The sequence below is a fragment of the Oncorhynchus clarkii genome, chromosome 10 (genome assembly GCF_045791955.1).
Source record: "Oncorhynchus clarkii lewisi isolate Uvic-CL-2024 chromosome 10, UVic_Ocla_1.0, whole genome shotgun sequence".
NCBI classification, from domain to species: domain Eukaryota; kingdom Metazoa; phylum Chordata; class Actinopteri; order Salmoniformes; family Salmonidae; genus Oncorhynchus; species Oncorhynchus clarkii.
The window spans coordinates 37,487,075-37,502,001 of NC_092156.1; the positions used below are offsets into that span (position 1 = coordinate 37,487,075).

At 41.4% G+C, this 14,927-nt stretch overlaps 1 protein-coding gene across 3 annotated transcripts in view; it reads left to right on the plus strand.

The window, feature by feature from the left end:
- Window positions 1-14,927, plus strand: part of LOC139418425 (androgen receptor-like) — a 51,165-nt gene that overhangs the window by 6,552 nt on the left and 29,686 nt on the right. For all 3 annotated transcript variants that reach the window (XM_071167834.1, XM_071167836.1, XM_071167835.1), the window contains one exon: window positions 6,183-6,334. In XM_071167834.1, the coding sequence (XP_071023935.1) occupies window positions 6,183-6,334 (152 nt within the window). The remainder of the gene's footprint in view (window positions 1-6,182; window positions 6,335-14,927) is intronic.

Here is a 14,927-nt window from a genome sequence, read left to right on the forward strand (position 1 = left end):
ATTTGTCGAGATCGGTGTGGAAGAACTTGACTGGCCTGCAAAAAGCCCTGACCTCAACCCCATTGAACACCTTTGGGACGAATTGGAATGTCGACTGTGAGCCAGGCCTAATCGCCAAACATCAGTGCCCCGACCTCACTAATGCTCTTGTGGGTAAATGGAATCAAGTCCCCGCAGTAATGTTCCAACATCTAGTAGAAAGCCTTCCCAGAAGTGTGGAGGCTGTTGTAGCTGCAAAGGGGCGACCAACTCCATATTAATGCCCATCATTTTGAAATGAAATGTTCCACGAGCAGGTGTCCACATACTTTTGGTCAAGTAGTGTTTCACCAACCACGTTACATAGATGTTAGAGGGTAAAGGATACAGTGCCTATAGAAAGTCTACACCCCTCTTGGATTTCTTCACATTTTGTTACAAGTACAATTAGGATTAAAATGTATTTAATTGTTATTTTTTTGTCAACGTTCTACACAAAATATACTAATGTCAGTGGAAGAAATTTACAAAAATTTGTTTAAGATTCATTTAAAAATAAACACTAATATACCTTGATTACAGCTTTGAGTCTTCATCATTAAGTCTCATTAGAGCTTTGCATACCCGTATTGTGCAATATTTGCCCATTATAATTTTCCCAATTTTTCAAGCTCTGTCAGGGTTTTGGGGATAATGACTAAACTGCAATTTACAAGTCTTGCAATATATTTTCAAGCAGATTTAAGTCTAAACTGTAACTTGGCCACTCAGGAACATTCACTCCCTTTTTGATAAGCAACTCCAGTGTCGATTTGGCTTTGTGTTGTAGGTTATTATCAAATCAAATCAAACTTTCGGTCTGGCTGGCCATCCGGTTGGCCATTTTGATTAGTTGTTCAGCAGTCTTATGGCTTGGGGGTCAGTCTATGACTTTGGTGACTGGAGTCTTTGACAATTTTTGGGCCTTCCTCTGACACCGCCTAGTATATAGGTCCTGGATGTCAGGAAGCTTGGCCCCAGTGATGTACTTGGGCCAAACGCATTACCCTCTATAGCGCCTTACGGTCAGATGCTGAGCAGTTGCCATACCAGGCAGTGATGCAACCGGTCAGGATGCTCTCGACAGTGCAGCTGTAGAACTTTTTGAGAATCTGGGGACTCATGCCAAGTCTTTTCAGTCTCCTGAGGGGGAAAAGGTGTTGTCGTGCTGAATCAGGTTAGGATTCCTCTAGGATTTTGCCTGTACTTAGCTCCAGCCCGTTTCTTTTCATCCTGAAAAACTCCCCAGTCTTTGCAGATGTCAAGCATACCATTCCCGTGATGGAGCCACCACCATGCTGTGATGTGTTGTTGGATTTGCCCCAAACATAAGGCATTGCATTTAAGCCAAAAAGTGTATTTCTTTGCCGTGTTTGTTGCAATATTAGTTTAGTGCCTTGTTGCATACATATGCATGTCTTGGAATTTTTATTCTGTATATTTGTGTTCGTCATTTCACTTATTTAGGCCATTATTGTAGAGTCACGACAATGTTGTTGATCCACCCATCACAGCCATTGAACTCTTTCGCTGTTCTAAAATCACCAATGGCCTCATGGTGACATCCCTAAGCAGTTTCCTTCCTGTCCTTTAGCTCAGTTCAGAAGGAAGACTGCATCTCTGATGTGTCTGGGTGGTTTGATACATCGTCCATCCATATACAATTTTTTACTTCACCATGCTTAAAGAGATATTCAATGTCTGATTTGTTATTTTTCCCCTTCTATCAATCACTGTCCTTCTTTATGAGGCTTTAAAAAGCTCCCTGGTCTTTTAGTTGAATCTGTGCTTGAAATTCAATACTTGACTGAGGGACCTTACAGATATTTTAGGTACAGTATGTGGAACAGAGGAAGGGGCAGTCATTCAATTTAACTTGATATATAACAAAATATAATTTGTTAAGCCAAATTTGACTTCTGAACTCTTTTAGGCTTGCCTCAACAAAGGGGATGAATACTTATGCAGGGACTATATGGTAGTTATTTCATTTGTATCATTATTTTTTCACTTTGACATTATGGAGTAATTTGTGTGGATCAATGACACAAAAATTACAATTACATCTATTTCAATCTCACTTTGTAACACAACAAAATGTGAAAAAAGTAAAAAAAATATAGACTTTCTATATGCACTGTAAATGTTAAAATTGGCCAGTAATAATATATATAATGTATATTATCAAATGAGAATATATACTGTAGTTCCAAAAAGGTCAGTACAGTGAGTAAACAGGAACATGGAAGTGTTGAAAAACAAGATAGACCTCAAAAAGGCTTGTTAGGCAAAGGGTCAATTAAGTTGTCCATTTCTGTTGCAGCAATTATGCTCTGTTTGGTGTGAAAATAGTTTTTTGCCTTACTCAGCAGTCACTGGCACCTAACACTTGTATTTTTGGGCTGCTACTTACCTTTAGCTGTCATCACCATGCCTATTTGCATATTTTTCATTATTAATGAAGATGAAGTTGTTCTACATTTTCCACATTATAGCAGCCAACCGTGTTTCCACCCAATATCACACAGGCGGTATAGTTCTTTACACTGTAAGTTTCAGGTTTAAAATAACAGTACAAATAGTTACCACCACATTACATTGACCATATTTACTTAACATTTCAGGGTGAGGGTTTGAGTTTGTAGTTACATCGAAAAATAACTACAACACCTGTTCTTTCCATGACATAGACTGACCAGGTGAGTCCAGGTGAAGCTATGATCCCTTATTTATGTCACTTGTTAAATCCACTTCAATCAATATAGATGAAGGGGAGGAGATAGGTTAAAGAAGGATTTTTAAGCCTTGAGACAATTGAGACATGGATTGGTTAAGTGTGCCAGTCAAAACAAAAGATTTAAGCGCCTTTGAATGGGGTATGGTAGTAGGTGTCAGGCACACCGGTTTGTGTCAAGAACTGCAACGCTAGTGGGTTTTTCATGCTCAACAGTTTGCCATGTGTATCAAGAATAGTCCACCACCCAAAGGACATCCAGCTAACTTGACACAACTGTGGGAGGCATTGGAGTCAACAACGCTTTTGACACCTTGTAGAGTCCATGCCCAGACGAATTGAGGCTGTTCTGAGGGAAAAATGGGGGGTGCAACTAAATATTAGGAAGGTGTTCCTAATGTTTGGTATACTCAGTGTATATGCCACTGACTTAGAAGGCATGTGCGCACGTGTGCTCTTTTTGAGAACAAAGGGCTGGATGCACTAATGCTCAGTAGGCCACTGCTGATGTTGATGACCTAACCATCCGATCCACTCATGGTGAATTTACCTGAGATTCTAAATTACTCTCCAAATTGCACCTTAAGCGTGCAAGTGCTGTGCTAATGACGATTCATATGTCAGCCACACACCACTCACAGTGTATTATCTGGATTCCACAGTCTGAAATGTCTAAGTGTTATGATGCAAGATTTATATCAGATCTGGAACTTACAAACCATATGGCTATTACAGTAGCTCCAATTGGCTTATGGGCTACATTCTTCATATCAGCCCTCCTCTACTCCAGCCAATAAGCTTACATAAAATACAGAATAGCTTATTTTGCTCATGTTGAGTAGTCATTCACTTAGGCTACATTTCATCGGGGGAAATGTTAGATGTCTGGGTTAGATGGGGTGGGTACAAAGAACATCTGCAAAATTCTGTGGGTACTTGGCAGGTCTGTGACAGAGTGAACAGTAATTTCTGAAGGAATACAATATAAAAGTTTCTTGTTTGTTATCCTCAATGATTTTGACAATACAATTTATATGTGGAGATTTTTCTGTGTTGTCAAAATGGTCAGAACCAGTCTGGGTGAAAGGAATTCCACTTTTCTAACCTTTTTCCGTTTCCCCCCTGCTTTGCCATGCCATGCCCCAGTTTACATTCATATTCTTACGCCATGTTGACATCCACAGGATATGCCATCAACAATATAATGTTCAGAAGTATTATCATCATCACATATCCTCATTTTGGATTTCCAACAATTCCAATTATTTCCTTAAAGGTTTATAGCTAAAGTGGATAAGAGCAGCATAGAGTAACATTTATATCCTGGCATTGATTACATTAATAATTTCATCACACATTTGAAGTACCTACATTTATTACTGATTTATGATTAACCAGATCAGTCACTCTCAATATCTATGGATTAATTAACCAGTATTTCCCCTAGTTTTGTCAATGATCATGGAAGGGGTGTGTGTGGCTAATTTCCAGGAAAACAAATTTCATGCAATCCCATGCATTTTGCTGTGGCTAATTCTGTGTTCTTATGCTCAAATAGTATAACAAAACCAATCGGGACCCCCTGGGCATGTGCCCTGTGTGCCCCGTCAGTAATCCAGCCATGACAAAAAATACTTTTAAATACATTATTTTTAGGATGTTCAATTCTCCCTTAGTGTCTAGGGTGATTTCTAGTTCTCAAAGATTATATTATTTTAAAATATATAGTTTAATTATCTTTTCTACATACTTCCTGTCTGGCTTTAGGAACAATTTAGTGGTGCGCTGCTGCTTAGTGAATATATGGGAAACACTGAATTACTTCAATCTCCCAGTAACATCAGACCAGGTCATCAGAACAGAATTATACTCATCATATTAAGGCACTGAAACTGAGCTTTGTGCTTTATTTTCTAACAGCTGGCTTTTCTGGCTCTAGATTCTGACCAAGAGCCAGTGGGCATTTAGCCTACTGCTGATACTGTAGAGAGGACTGTTTTGCCGCTTGGTTATAAGCTTTGTCCTTGTGTTTTTTACATAGAGCCTTGACACCTAACGCTATACGTCATTGAGGTATAGTTATGTCTGTACACACTGTCCAATCTCTTCCTGTGCTGACAGCTGCAGTAGAGCACCCCTCTTGCCCCCCTTGGCCCTGGCACTGCTGTTCACACCTTTCCCACACTCTCAAGTCATCACACCCTCTGCCCAGCTCTGATTAGAAATCAGATACATTCTTACCCAGTCTGGTTCACCCGATGAGGATCTCACTCAGAAACTGTGAATCTGAGGGAGAAAAGTGAAAATGCTTAAATAATCTGGATCTGTGAATCAAATGAACTTTTCACTAATTATAAAGAACCACACAAATAGGGTATACACTTGATGGCAGTAGTATTGCACATAAGGCCTCAATGTGAGGAGTCGTATAGAATGCCAGCCAGAGGCAATCACGTTTAATTTTGATCAGGGACCATGGTCCAGATTGGGTTTCAGCTTTTGTGTGGGGTGTTAAGTGTCAGTGGCGTATACACTGAGATACCAAACATTAGGAACACCTTCCTAATATTGAGTTGCACCCCTCCCCCCCGTTGCCCTCAGAACAGCCTCAATTTGTTGGCATGGACTTTACAAGGTGTCAAAAGCATTCCATAGGGATGCTGGACCATGTTGACTCCAATGCTTCCCACAGTTGTGTCAAGTTGGCTGGATGTCCTTTGGGTGGTGGACCATTCTTGATACACATGAGAAACTGTTGCGTGTGAATCAATCAAACCGGTGCACTTGGCACCTACTACCATACCCAGTTCATAGGCGCTTAAATATTTTGTTTTGTCCATTCACCCTCTGAATGGCACACATATACAATCCATGTCTCAATTGTCTCAAGTCTTAAAATCCTTCTTTAACCTGTCTCCTCCCCTTCATCTACACTGATTGAAGTGGATTTAACAAGTGACATAAATAAGGGATCATAGCTTTCACCTGTATTCACCTAGTCAATCTATGTCATGGAATGTATGTGTTTTGTATAGTCAGTGTATATCACAATGTTTATTTTTTTTAGCAAAATAACAACTTGCTTAAGCGACGTGCCTTTCATAATGTTAGCAATTGTTTTGTGCTTGTCAATTTGTCATATCATGATAATCAAGCTCTGCTGTTACACTATTGTAGTTTTGATTCATTTGAATATTCCATTAGTCCATTCTCAATGGTTTCACCCCTGAAGGAAAAATTACAGGCCTCAAGCATTAGGTTATGGTCACTTCTGTTAAAATGTCAGGAAACAACTTATCAGAGTGTATGTAGTGGCAAAAGAGAGAGGCAGAGGGTAATAGGAACACATGTGCTTATTGAAGGATGCTGTTGAGTAATTATGTACTGTTTGTTTGTGATGTTTCTAAAAGCCTTTAATATGTTCCTAAAGGTTTGAGGGTGGCAGAGACCACATGTTCCCCATGGAGTTCTTCTTCCCGCCCCAGAGGACCTGTCTGATCTGTGCAGATGAAGCATCTGGCTGCCACTATGGAGCGCTAACCTGTGGCAGCTGCAAAGTGTTCTTCAAGAGAGCTGCAGAAGGTAAGACTTGATAAAGTAATATGCCATTGCACCTCTCCACACAGAAGAAAGAGCAGAGCATCAATGGTGGAAATGGGATCCATAAACCAGATTCACCTCTCGTGCTTTTTGGAAATAATGTATTAGATATAATGATGCCGTAAGAAAAATAGTTCTTAATCTCTATGTATTTCAAAGGAAAATACCCATAGTATTGACATGGTTTATTTGGAATATGGAATAAAACCAATCTATGTACATTTTTTACAAAATTGCCAGAAGTTACATTCATCCTCGTCTACCCATCTGGGAAATCCTCATATGGAAAGTCATTACATTTTTTCAGTGAATCCTGTGAGTCATATGACATATGAAATCCTGTTTCTGAGTAAAAGCTCATGATTATGAGCAGGGATGGGCACAGCTAATCGAATATCCAGATATCTGCCCTGCCAAAGGTATGCTACTTTTCCCACTTCAAATAGCAATTACAGTCACGCACATCACCAGAAACTCCCAGCGCATAAAAGGGTTAGTTGTTTAGCAACAAAACCGACGTTTGCGCAACTATGGGGCAAAACAGACAGGGTTGGCTTAGATTGTTGACAACATGTAAACTACACTGAACAAAAATATGAACGCAACATGTTCCATGAGCTGAAATAAAAGATCCCAGAAAATGTTCCATAAAAAAAAAAGCTTATTTCTCTCAAATTTTGTGCACAAATTTGTTTACATCCCTTCTAGTGAGCATTTCTACATTGCCAAAATAATCCATCCACCTGACAGGTGTGGCATATCAAGAAGCTGATTAAATAGCATGATCATTACTAGGGTTGCATATTTTGGGGAATATTCAGAGATGGAAACTTTCAGTGGGAATATATGGGAATTAATGGAAATATATGCAAATTGATATGAATACCATTTAAATGTAGATGTTTTTTGCATTGGATATATTTACCATATCATATGGAGACAGAAACACAAACCTTTTACCTGATCATAAGTAGACATATTTGCAAATTATTAAATCCTTCCAATAGAAATTTAAAAAACAATTTAGTTACGAATTTAACTTTAATTAAAGGAGTTGATTCTTCACATGGGATGATTTCACCGAACAACAAAAGAAAGGGAATATTGAATGATCCCCAATGATCCATCGCATCTCCCAAAAACGTTTTCAACATACACCTGTAAAAAAGAAGTCTAGAAACTGAAGCTTTGGTGGTCTTTCTCTCAGGCTTCCATGTCTTCTCCCTGGATCTCCTTAATGTCCACTTCTTGAACATCAAACTCTGAGGCCTCATCTTCACTGTCACTTTCCAACCTTGTTGAGGATGGCTCATTGTCAGGCTCAAAAAGCGATCCACAAAGTCCCTTCCACCAGGTGGTTGATGAGATATGTTGGCACGACTGCCGTATTGCATCTCCATCCCAAAGCCCTTGCTTTGGAAGTGTACTTCGCCAGACTGCCAAGAACCTTGCTCTCATCCAGGCCAAGGTGACGAGACACAGTAGTGATGACACCATAGGCCTTGTTGATCTCAGCACCAGACAGGATGCTCTTACTTGGGGTCCAACATGTACGCTGTGGCATATATGGGCTTCAGGCAGAAGTCTTAATGCTTTTTGATGTATTTTAGAACTGCAGTTTCCTCTGCTTGGAGCAACAGTGAAGTGGACAGGGCAGTACGGATTTCTTCTCTTACATCTGCAAGCAGAGTCTGAACACCAGACAGGATGGCATTGTCTCCCTCAATCTGTGCAATAGCTACTGCTATAGGTTTCAGGAGTTTCAGGCTGCTTACCACCCTCTCCCAAAATACATCATCCAGAAGGATCCTCTTGATGGGGCTGTCTATATCGGCAGACTGTGACATGGCCATTTATTGGAGAGACTCCTTCCCCTCCAGGAGACTGTCAAACATGATGACAACACCACCCCAACGGGTGTTGCTGCAGCTTCAATGTGGTGCTCTTATTCTTCTCACTTTGCTTGGTGAGGTAGAGTTCTGCTATAACTTGATGACCCTTCACATACCTAACCATTTCCTTGGCACTCTTGTAAAGGGTATCCATTGTTTTCAGTGCCATGATGTCCTTGAGGAGCAGATTCAATGCATGAGCAGCACAGCCAATGGGGGTGATGTGAGGGTAGGACTCCTCCACTTTAGACCAAGCAGCCTTCATGTTCGCAGCATTGTCTGTCATCAGTGCAAATACCATCTGTGGTTCAAGGTCATTGATGACTGCCTTCAGCTCATCTGCAATGTAGAGACCGGTGTGTCTGTTGTCCCTTGTGTCTGTGCTCTTGTAGAATACTGGTTGAGGGGTTGAGATGATGTAGTTATTTTTTCCTTGCCCACGAACATTCGACCACCCATCAGAGATGATTGCAATACAGTCTGCTTTCTCTATGATTTGCTTGACCTTCACTTGAAGTCTGTTGAACTCTGCATCCAGCAAATGAGTAGATAAAGCATGTCTGGTTGGAGGGGTGTATGCTGGGAGAAGAACATTCAGAAATATCTTCCAATACATATTGCCTGTGAGCATCAGAGGTGAACCAGTTGCATACAGAGCTCAAGCAAGACATTCATCAGCATTTTTCTGACTACGTACCTCCACTGAGTCAAAAACACTTCTGATTCCAGGAGGACCATGAGCAGTTTCTATCGATAAGGTGTCTGATTCATAATTTTCACCCCGAGTAGAAGTAGAGCGACTTTTGTCAGAGGTTGCTTGTTGTGAGCTCTGAGGGAACTTTGTGCACTTGGCCAGATGATTCTGCATCTTTGTTGCCTTCTTCACATATGATTTGGCACAGTATTTGCAAATGTACACAGCTTTTCCTTCTACATTAGCTGCAGTGATATGTCTCCACACACCAGATTGTGCACGTGGCATTTTCCTGTAAAGATTAGGAAAAAATGAGTAAAAATAAATACAATTCCATGTACAGATAAATAGTTAAGCAGTTAGATTAAACAACTTCTTTGTAAGGTAAATGTTATAAAATGAAACATGTATGTGAATTAACACTCTTCAGTTAGCAGGCTCAAGCAAGCTAAAACCCACATGGTAGCAAAAACTAACTAGCAGAAAATGTTATCAAGTTAGAAATGATTTAAACACACTTTGCTGTAGGCTACTATTTACTAGTTAACAAAACATTATGTATGTCAGATAAAATATATTAACCCCTACCCTACCAGAAAGCATGTAGTCCTTGGCTCAGACAGTGTGGGCTCAATAGCATCTCATTAGTGTGCAAGATCTTGAGAATCAGCTGTACATGTGATGGAATAGTGCACTTCACATGTGATGGAAGAATGCACTGTGCATGCAGAGGGTTGCAATTCCATTGAATTGGGGATAGTTTAACCAAAATATGCACATCGGGCACCGCTCCCGAGCATACTACTCGCCAATGTCCAGTCTCTTGACAACAAGGTAGACGAAATCCGAGCAAGGGTTGCCTTCCAGAGAGATATCAGAGATTATAACGTTCTTTGTTTCACGGATACATGGCTCACTCGGGATACGTCATCAGAGTCGGTACAGCCAGCTGGCTTCTTCACACATCGCGCAGACAGAAACAAACATCTCTCTGGTCAGAAGAAGGGCGGGGGTGTATGCCTTATGAATAACAAGACGTGGTCTGATCATAACAACATACTGGAACTCAAGTCCTTTTGTTCACCTGACCTAGAATTCCTTACAATTAAATGCCGTCATTATCTACCAAGAGAATTCTCTTCGATCATAATCACAGTAGTGTATATCCCGTCCCAAGCAGACACATCGGCAGCCCTGAAATAACTTAATTTGACTCTATGTAAACTGGAAACCACATATCCTGAGGCTGCATTTATTGTAGCTGGGGATTTTAACAAGGCTAATCTGAAAGCAAGGCTCCCTAATTTTATCAGCATATCGAATGCGCAACCCGTGCTGGCAAAGCCCTGGATCATTGTTATTCTAACTTCCGCGATGCATATAAAGCCCCCCCCCCACCCCCCTTTCGGAAAAGCTGACCACGACTCTATTTTGTTGCTCCCAGCCTATAGACAGAAACTAAAACAGGAAGTGCCTGTGCTCAGGTCTGTTCAACGCTGGTCCGACCAATCGGATTCCACGATTCAAGATTGCTTCGATCACGTGGACTTCGATCATGTTCCACATAGCGTCGGACAATAACATTGATGAATACGCTGATTCGGTGAGCGAGTTTATTAGCAAGTGCATCGGTGATGTTGTACCCACAGCGTCTATTAAAACATTCCCCAACCAGAAACCGTGGATTGACGGCAGCATTCGCACAAAACTGAAAGCGAGAAACACTGCTTTTAATCAGGGCAAGGTGACCAGAAACATGACCGAATACAAACAGTGTAGCTATTCCCTCCGCAAGGCAATCAAACAAGTGTTAGTATAGAGACAAAGTAGAGTCGCAATTCAATGGCTCAGACACGAGAGGTATGTGGCAGGGTCTACAGTCAATCACGGACTACAAAAGGAAAACCAGCCCCGTTGCGGACCATGATGTCTTGTTCCCCGACAAACTGAACAACTTCCTTGCTCGCTTTGAGGACAACACAGTGCCACTGACACAGCCCACTACAAAAACCTGCGGGCACTCCTTCACTGCAGCCAACGTGAGTAAAATATTTAACCCTCGCAAGGCTGCCAGCCCAGACGGCATCCCAAGCCGCGTCCTCAGAGCATGCGCAGACCAGCTGGCTGGTGTGTTTACGGACATATTCAATCAATCCTTATCCCAGTCTGCTGTTCCCACATGCTTCAAGAGGGACACCATTGTTCCTGTTCGCAAGAAAGCGAAGGTAACTGAGCTAAATGACTATCGCTCCGCAGCACTCACTTCTGTCATCATGAAGTGCTTTGAGAGACTAGTCAAGGACCATATCACCTCCACCCTACCTGACACCCTAGACCCACTCCAATTTGCTTACCACCCCAATAGGTCCACAGACGACGCAATCACAATCACACAGCACACTGCCCTAACCCATCTGGACAAGAGGAATACCTATGTAAGAATGCTGTTCATCGACTACAGCTCAGCATTTAACACCATAGTACCTTCCAAACTCGTCATTAAGCTCGAGACTCTGGGTCTCGACCCCGCCCTGTGCAACTGGGTCCTGGACTTCCTGATGGGCCGCCTCCAGGTGGTGAGGGTAGGTAACAACATCTCCACCCTGCTGATCCTCAACACTGGGGCCCTACAAGGGTGTGTTCTCAGCCCTCTCCTGTACTCCCTATTCACCCATGACTGCGTGGCCATGCACGCCTCCAACTCAATCATCAACTTTGCAGACAACACTACAGTGGTAGGCTTGATTACCAACAACGACGAGACGGCCTACAGGGAGGAGGTGAGGGCCCTCAGAGTGTGGTGTCAGGAAAATAACCTCACACTCAATGTCAACAAAACAAAGGAGAATTTCAGAAAAATTGAAAAAAAGCTTCCGACCCTTTGCAACCCTAATCATTACACAGGGGCACCTTGTTCTGGGGACAATAAAAGGCCACTCTAAAATGTTTTGTCACACAACACAATGCCACGGGGCGGCAGGATAGCCTATGAACTTGCAACCTTCCGGTTACTAGTCCAAACCCCCGAGCTGACAAGGTCTTTCTGTTGTTCTGCCCCTGAACAGGCAGTTAACCCACTGTTCCTAGGCCGTCATTGAAAATAAGAATTTGTTCTTAACTGACTTGCCTAGTTAAATAAAGGTAAAATAAAATAAATAAAATAAATATCCTGACCGCAGGAATGTCCACCAGAGCTGTTGCCAGATAATTACATGTTAATTTCTCTACTATAAGCCTCCTCCAATGTTGTTTTAGAGATGGCAGTACGTCCAACCGGCCTCACAACCGCAGACCACTTGTACAGCGTCGTGTGTTTATGGCGTCGCAGACCACGACGATGGCAATTTGTCAATGGCAATTTGAATGCACAGAGATACTGTGACAAGATCCTGAGGCCCATTGTCATACCATTCATCCGCCACCATGTTTCAGCATGATAATGCACGGCCCCATGTCACAATGATCTATACACAATTCCTGGAAGCTGAAAATGTCCCAGCTCGTCCATGGCCTGCATACTCACCAGACATGTCACACATTGAGCATGTTTGGGATGCTCTGGATTGATGTGTGCAACAGCGCGTTCCAATTCCCGACAATATCCAGTAACTTCGCACAGCCATTGAGGAGGAGTGGTACATCATTCCACAGGCCATAATCAACAGCCCTATCAACTGCGAAGGAGATTATCTCAGCTCACTGGTCACCATAGCAACACCCACCCGTAGCACGCGCTACAGCAGGTATATTTCACTGGTCATCCCCAAAGCCAACACTTCTTTGGCCGCCTTTCCTTCCAGTTCTCTGCTGCCAATGACTGGAACGAATTGCAAAAATCACTGAAGCTAGAGTCTTATATCTCTCTCTCCAACTTTAAGCATCAGCTGTCAGCAGCTTACCGATCAGTGTACCTGTACACAGCCAATCTGTAAATAGCACATCCAACTACCTCATCCCCATATTGTTACTTATCCTCTTGCTCTTTTGCACCCCAGTATCTCTACTTGCACATCATCATCTGCATATATATCACTCGTGTTAATGCTAAATTGTAATTATTTCGCCTCTATGGCCTATTTATTACCTTACCTCCCTACTCTTCTACATTTGCACACACTGTACATAGATTTTTATTTTGAATTATTGACTGTACGTTTGTTTATGTGTAACTCTGTGTTGTTTTTGTCACACTGCTTTTCTTTATCTTGGCCAGGTCGCAGTTGTAAATGAGAACTTGGTTAAATAAAGGAGAAAAAAATAATATGTCGGCATGAGGCAAATGGTGGTCAACTATTTGAAATTGTTGCATGTTGCATTCATATTTTTGTTCAGTATATAGATTCCAAATGATTATTGAAAACATCTGTAGCGGTACTATATGTAGCTGGTGTAGGGAGTCAGGCTCAGGACAGCAGATCTGAGTAATAAAGTACTTTACTCAAAAAATACAAATATACAAGGCAACAATGATAGCCCACAAACACTGACTGAATTACAATAAACAATCACTCACGAACACAACATGGGGAACAGAGGGTTAAATAATAATCAAGTAATTGGTTGAGTGAAGCCAGGTGTGATAAGACAAAGACAGAACAAATGGAAACTGAAAAGTGGATCGGCGGTGGCTAGAAGGCCGGTGACGTCGGCCGCCGAACGCCGCCCGAACAATGAGAGGGTCCGACTTCGGCGGAAGTCGTGACAACATCATTACATTTGCACAATGAGCACTGGTTTTCTCTCAAATACATCATTACAGTTATTAGTTAACTAGCTAGTGCATTTTTGCCATATTAGCATTGACATGAAATCAGTCAAAACACCTCAAAACAAGACATGGTATCAAGAACAAGATAAAACTATCTGAAACGAGCCACATACGATTCCCCACATGGCAGCTTCTTGTTGCTAGCTATCTGACCGTTCAGAATCCGTCTAATAGCATTGGCTTAATCAGCTTAATCTACCAATCAATTATCTCCAACAACATCTTCCCCCTAACCCTTCCCATACGTGTCTTGTGTGCGTACCTCTGTTTACGGAGCCACACCTCGCAGTTGTGTGATTCGCTAAAATGAAAGATGACGAATATAGAATTCTATGGTCACTCCCACTAAGGCCAACTTTTAATTGTTGATAACCAAGACTTATATGTTCTGTGCGCAATAGCCTGGGGACGAGGTTAACACAAACATTGCGAGCTACCAAGGCAAGCTAATCAGGCCTTTACTGACAATTTGAACTCATTAAAACCTCTTAAACGGATGCCCTCTGGTGGCATTTTCTAAACGATGCATAATATTGAATACTACATTTTGGTTTTGAAAAATTATAACTTCTACGAACACATGCTTAATACTGTTAGAAAGGTAAGAACTGTGACCGAGATACAACAGGCCAAAAAAACTTGAAATATGTTTATTTAGTTTTTGGGGCATAACACATTTGAATATCTAGGTTTTAAATAAAATATGTCACCAATTACAGTTAAAAGGATAAAAAATAATGTTTTAAATGTCCATTTTTTTCCCATATCTTTTACCTAATGGTGGCGCTCTAAACATGTGCTAATTCCCATAGGAACATTGACATTTTAAAAGCGCAGGGCTTGTGCCTTCATTTTTCATCTTACAGGAATTATGTAAAGTATATATGAGGAGAAAGCTGAAGTCTCTACCTATCCATTAATGTAAATATATTTCCTGTCTGATTTCGAGGTTGTCCACTACATAGTATTAGGACGTATTTTGACCACTTAAAACAAGTTGCGTCTGGTTTGGGTAGTGAGTTACTGTGCCAAAATGGCTAAATACTCTAAGCAATCAGAGCTTTCAAGTTATGTTTTGTACTTTTTTGTAAGACAGACTGGGTGGAGTTGGGGGAAGTACCGGGTCCAAAACAACCACTCAGTAATTAACCAACAGGTTAATTACTATTTCAAAATGATTTTGATATTATACTGTTTCAGATGCAATATATTTTCCTTTTA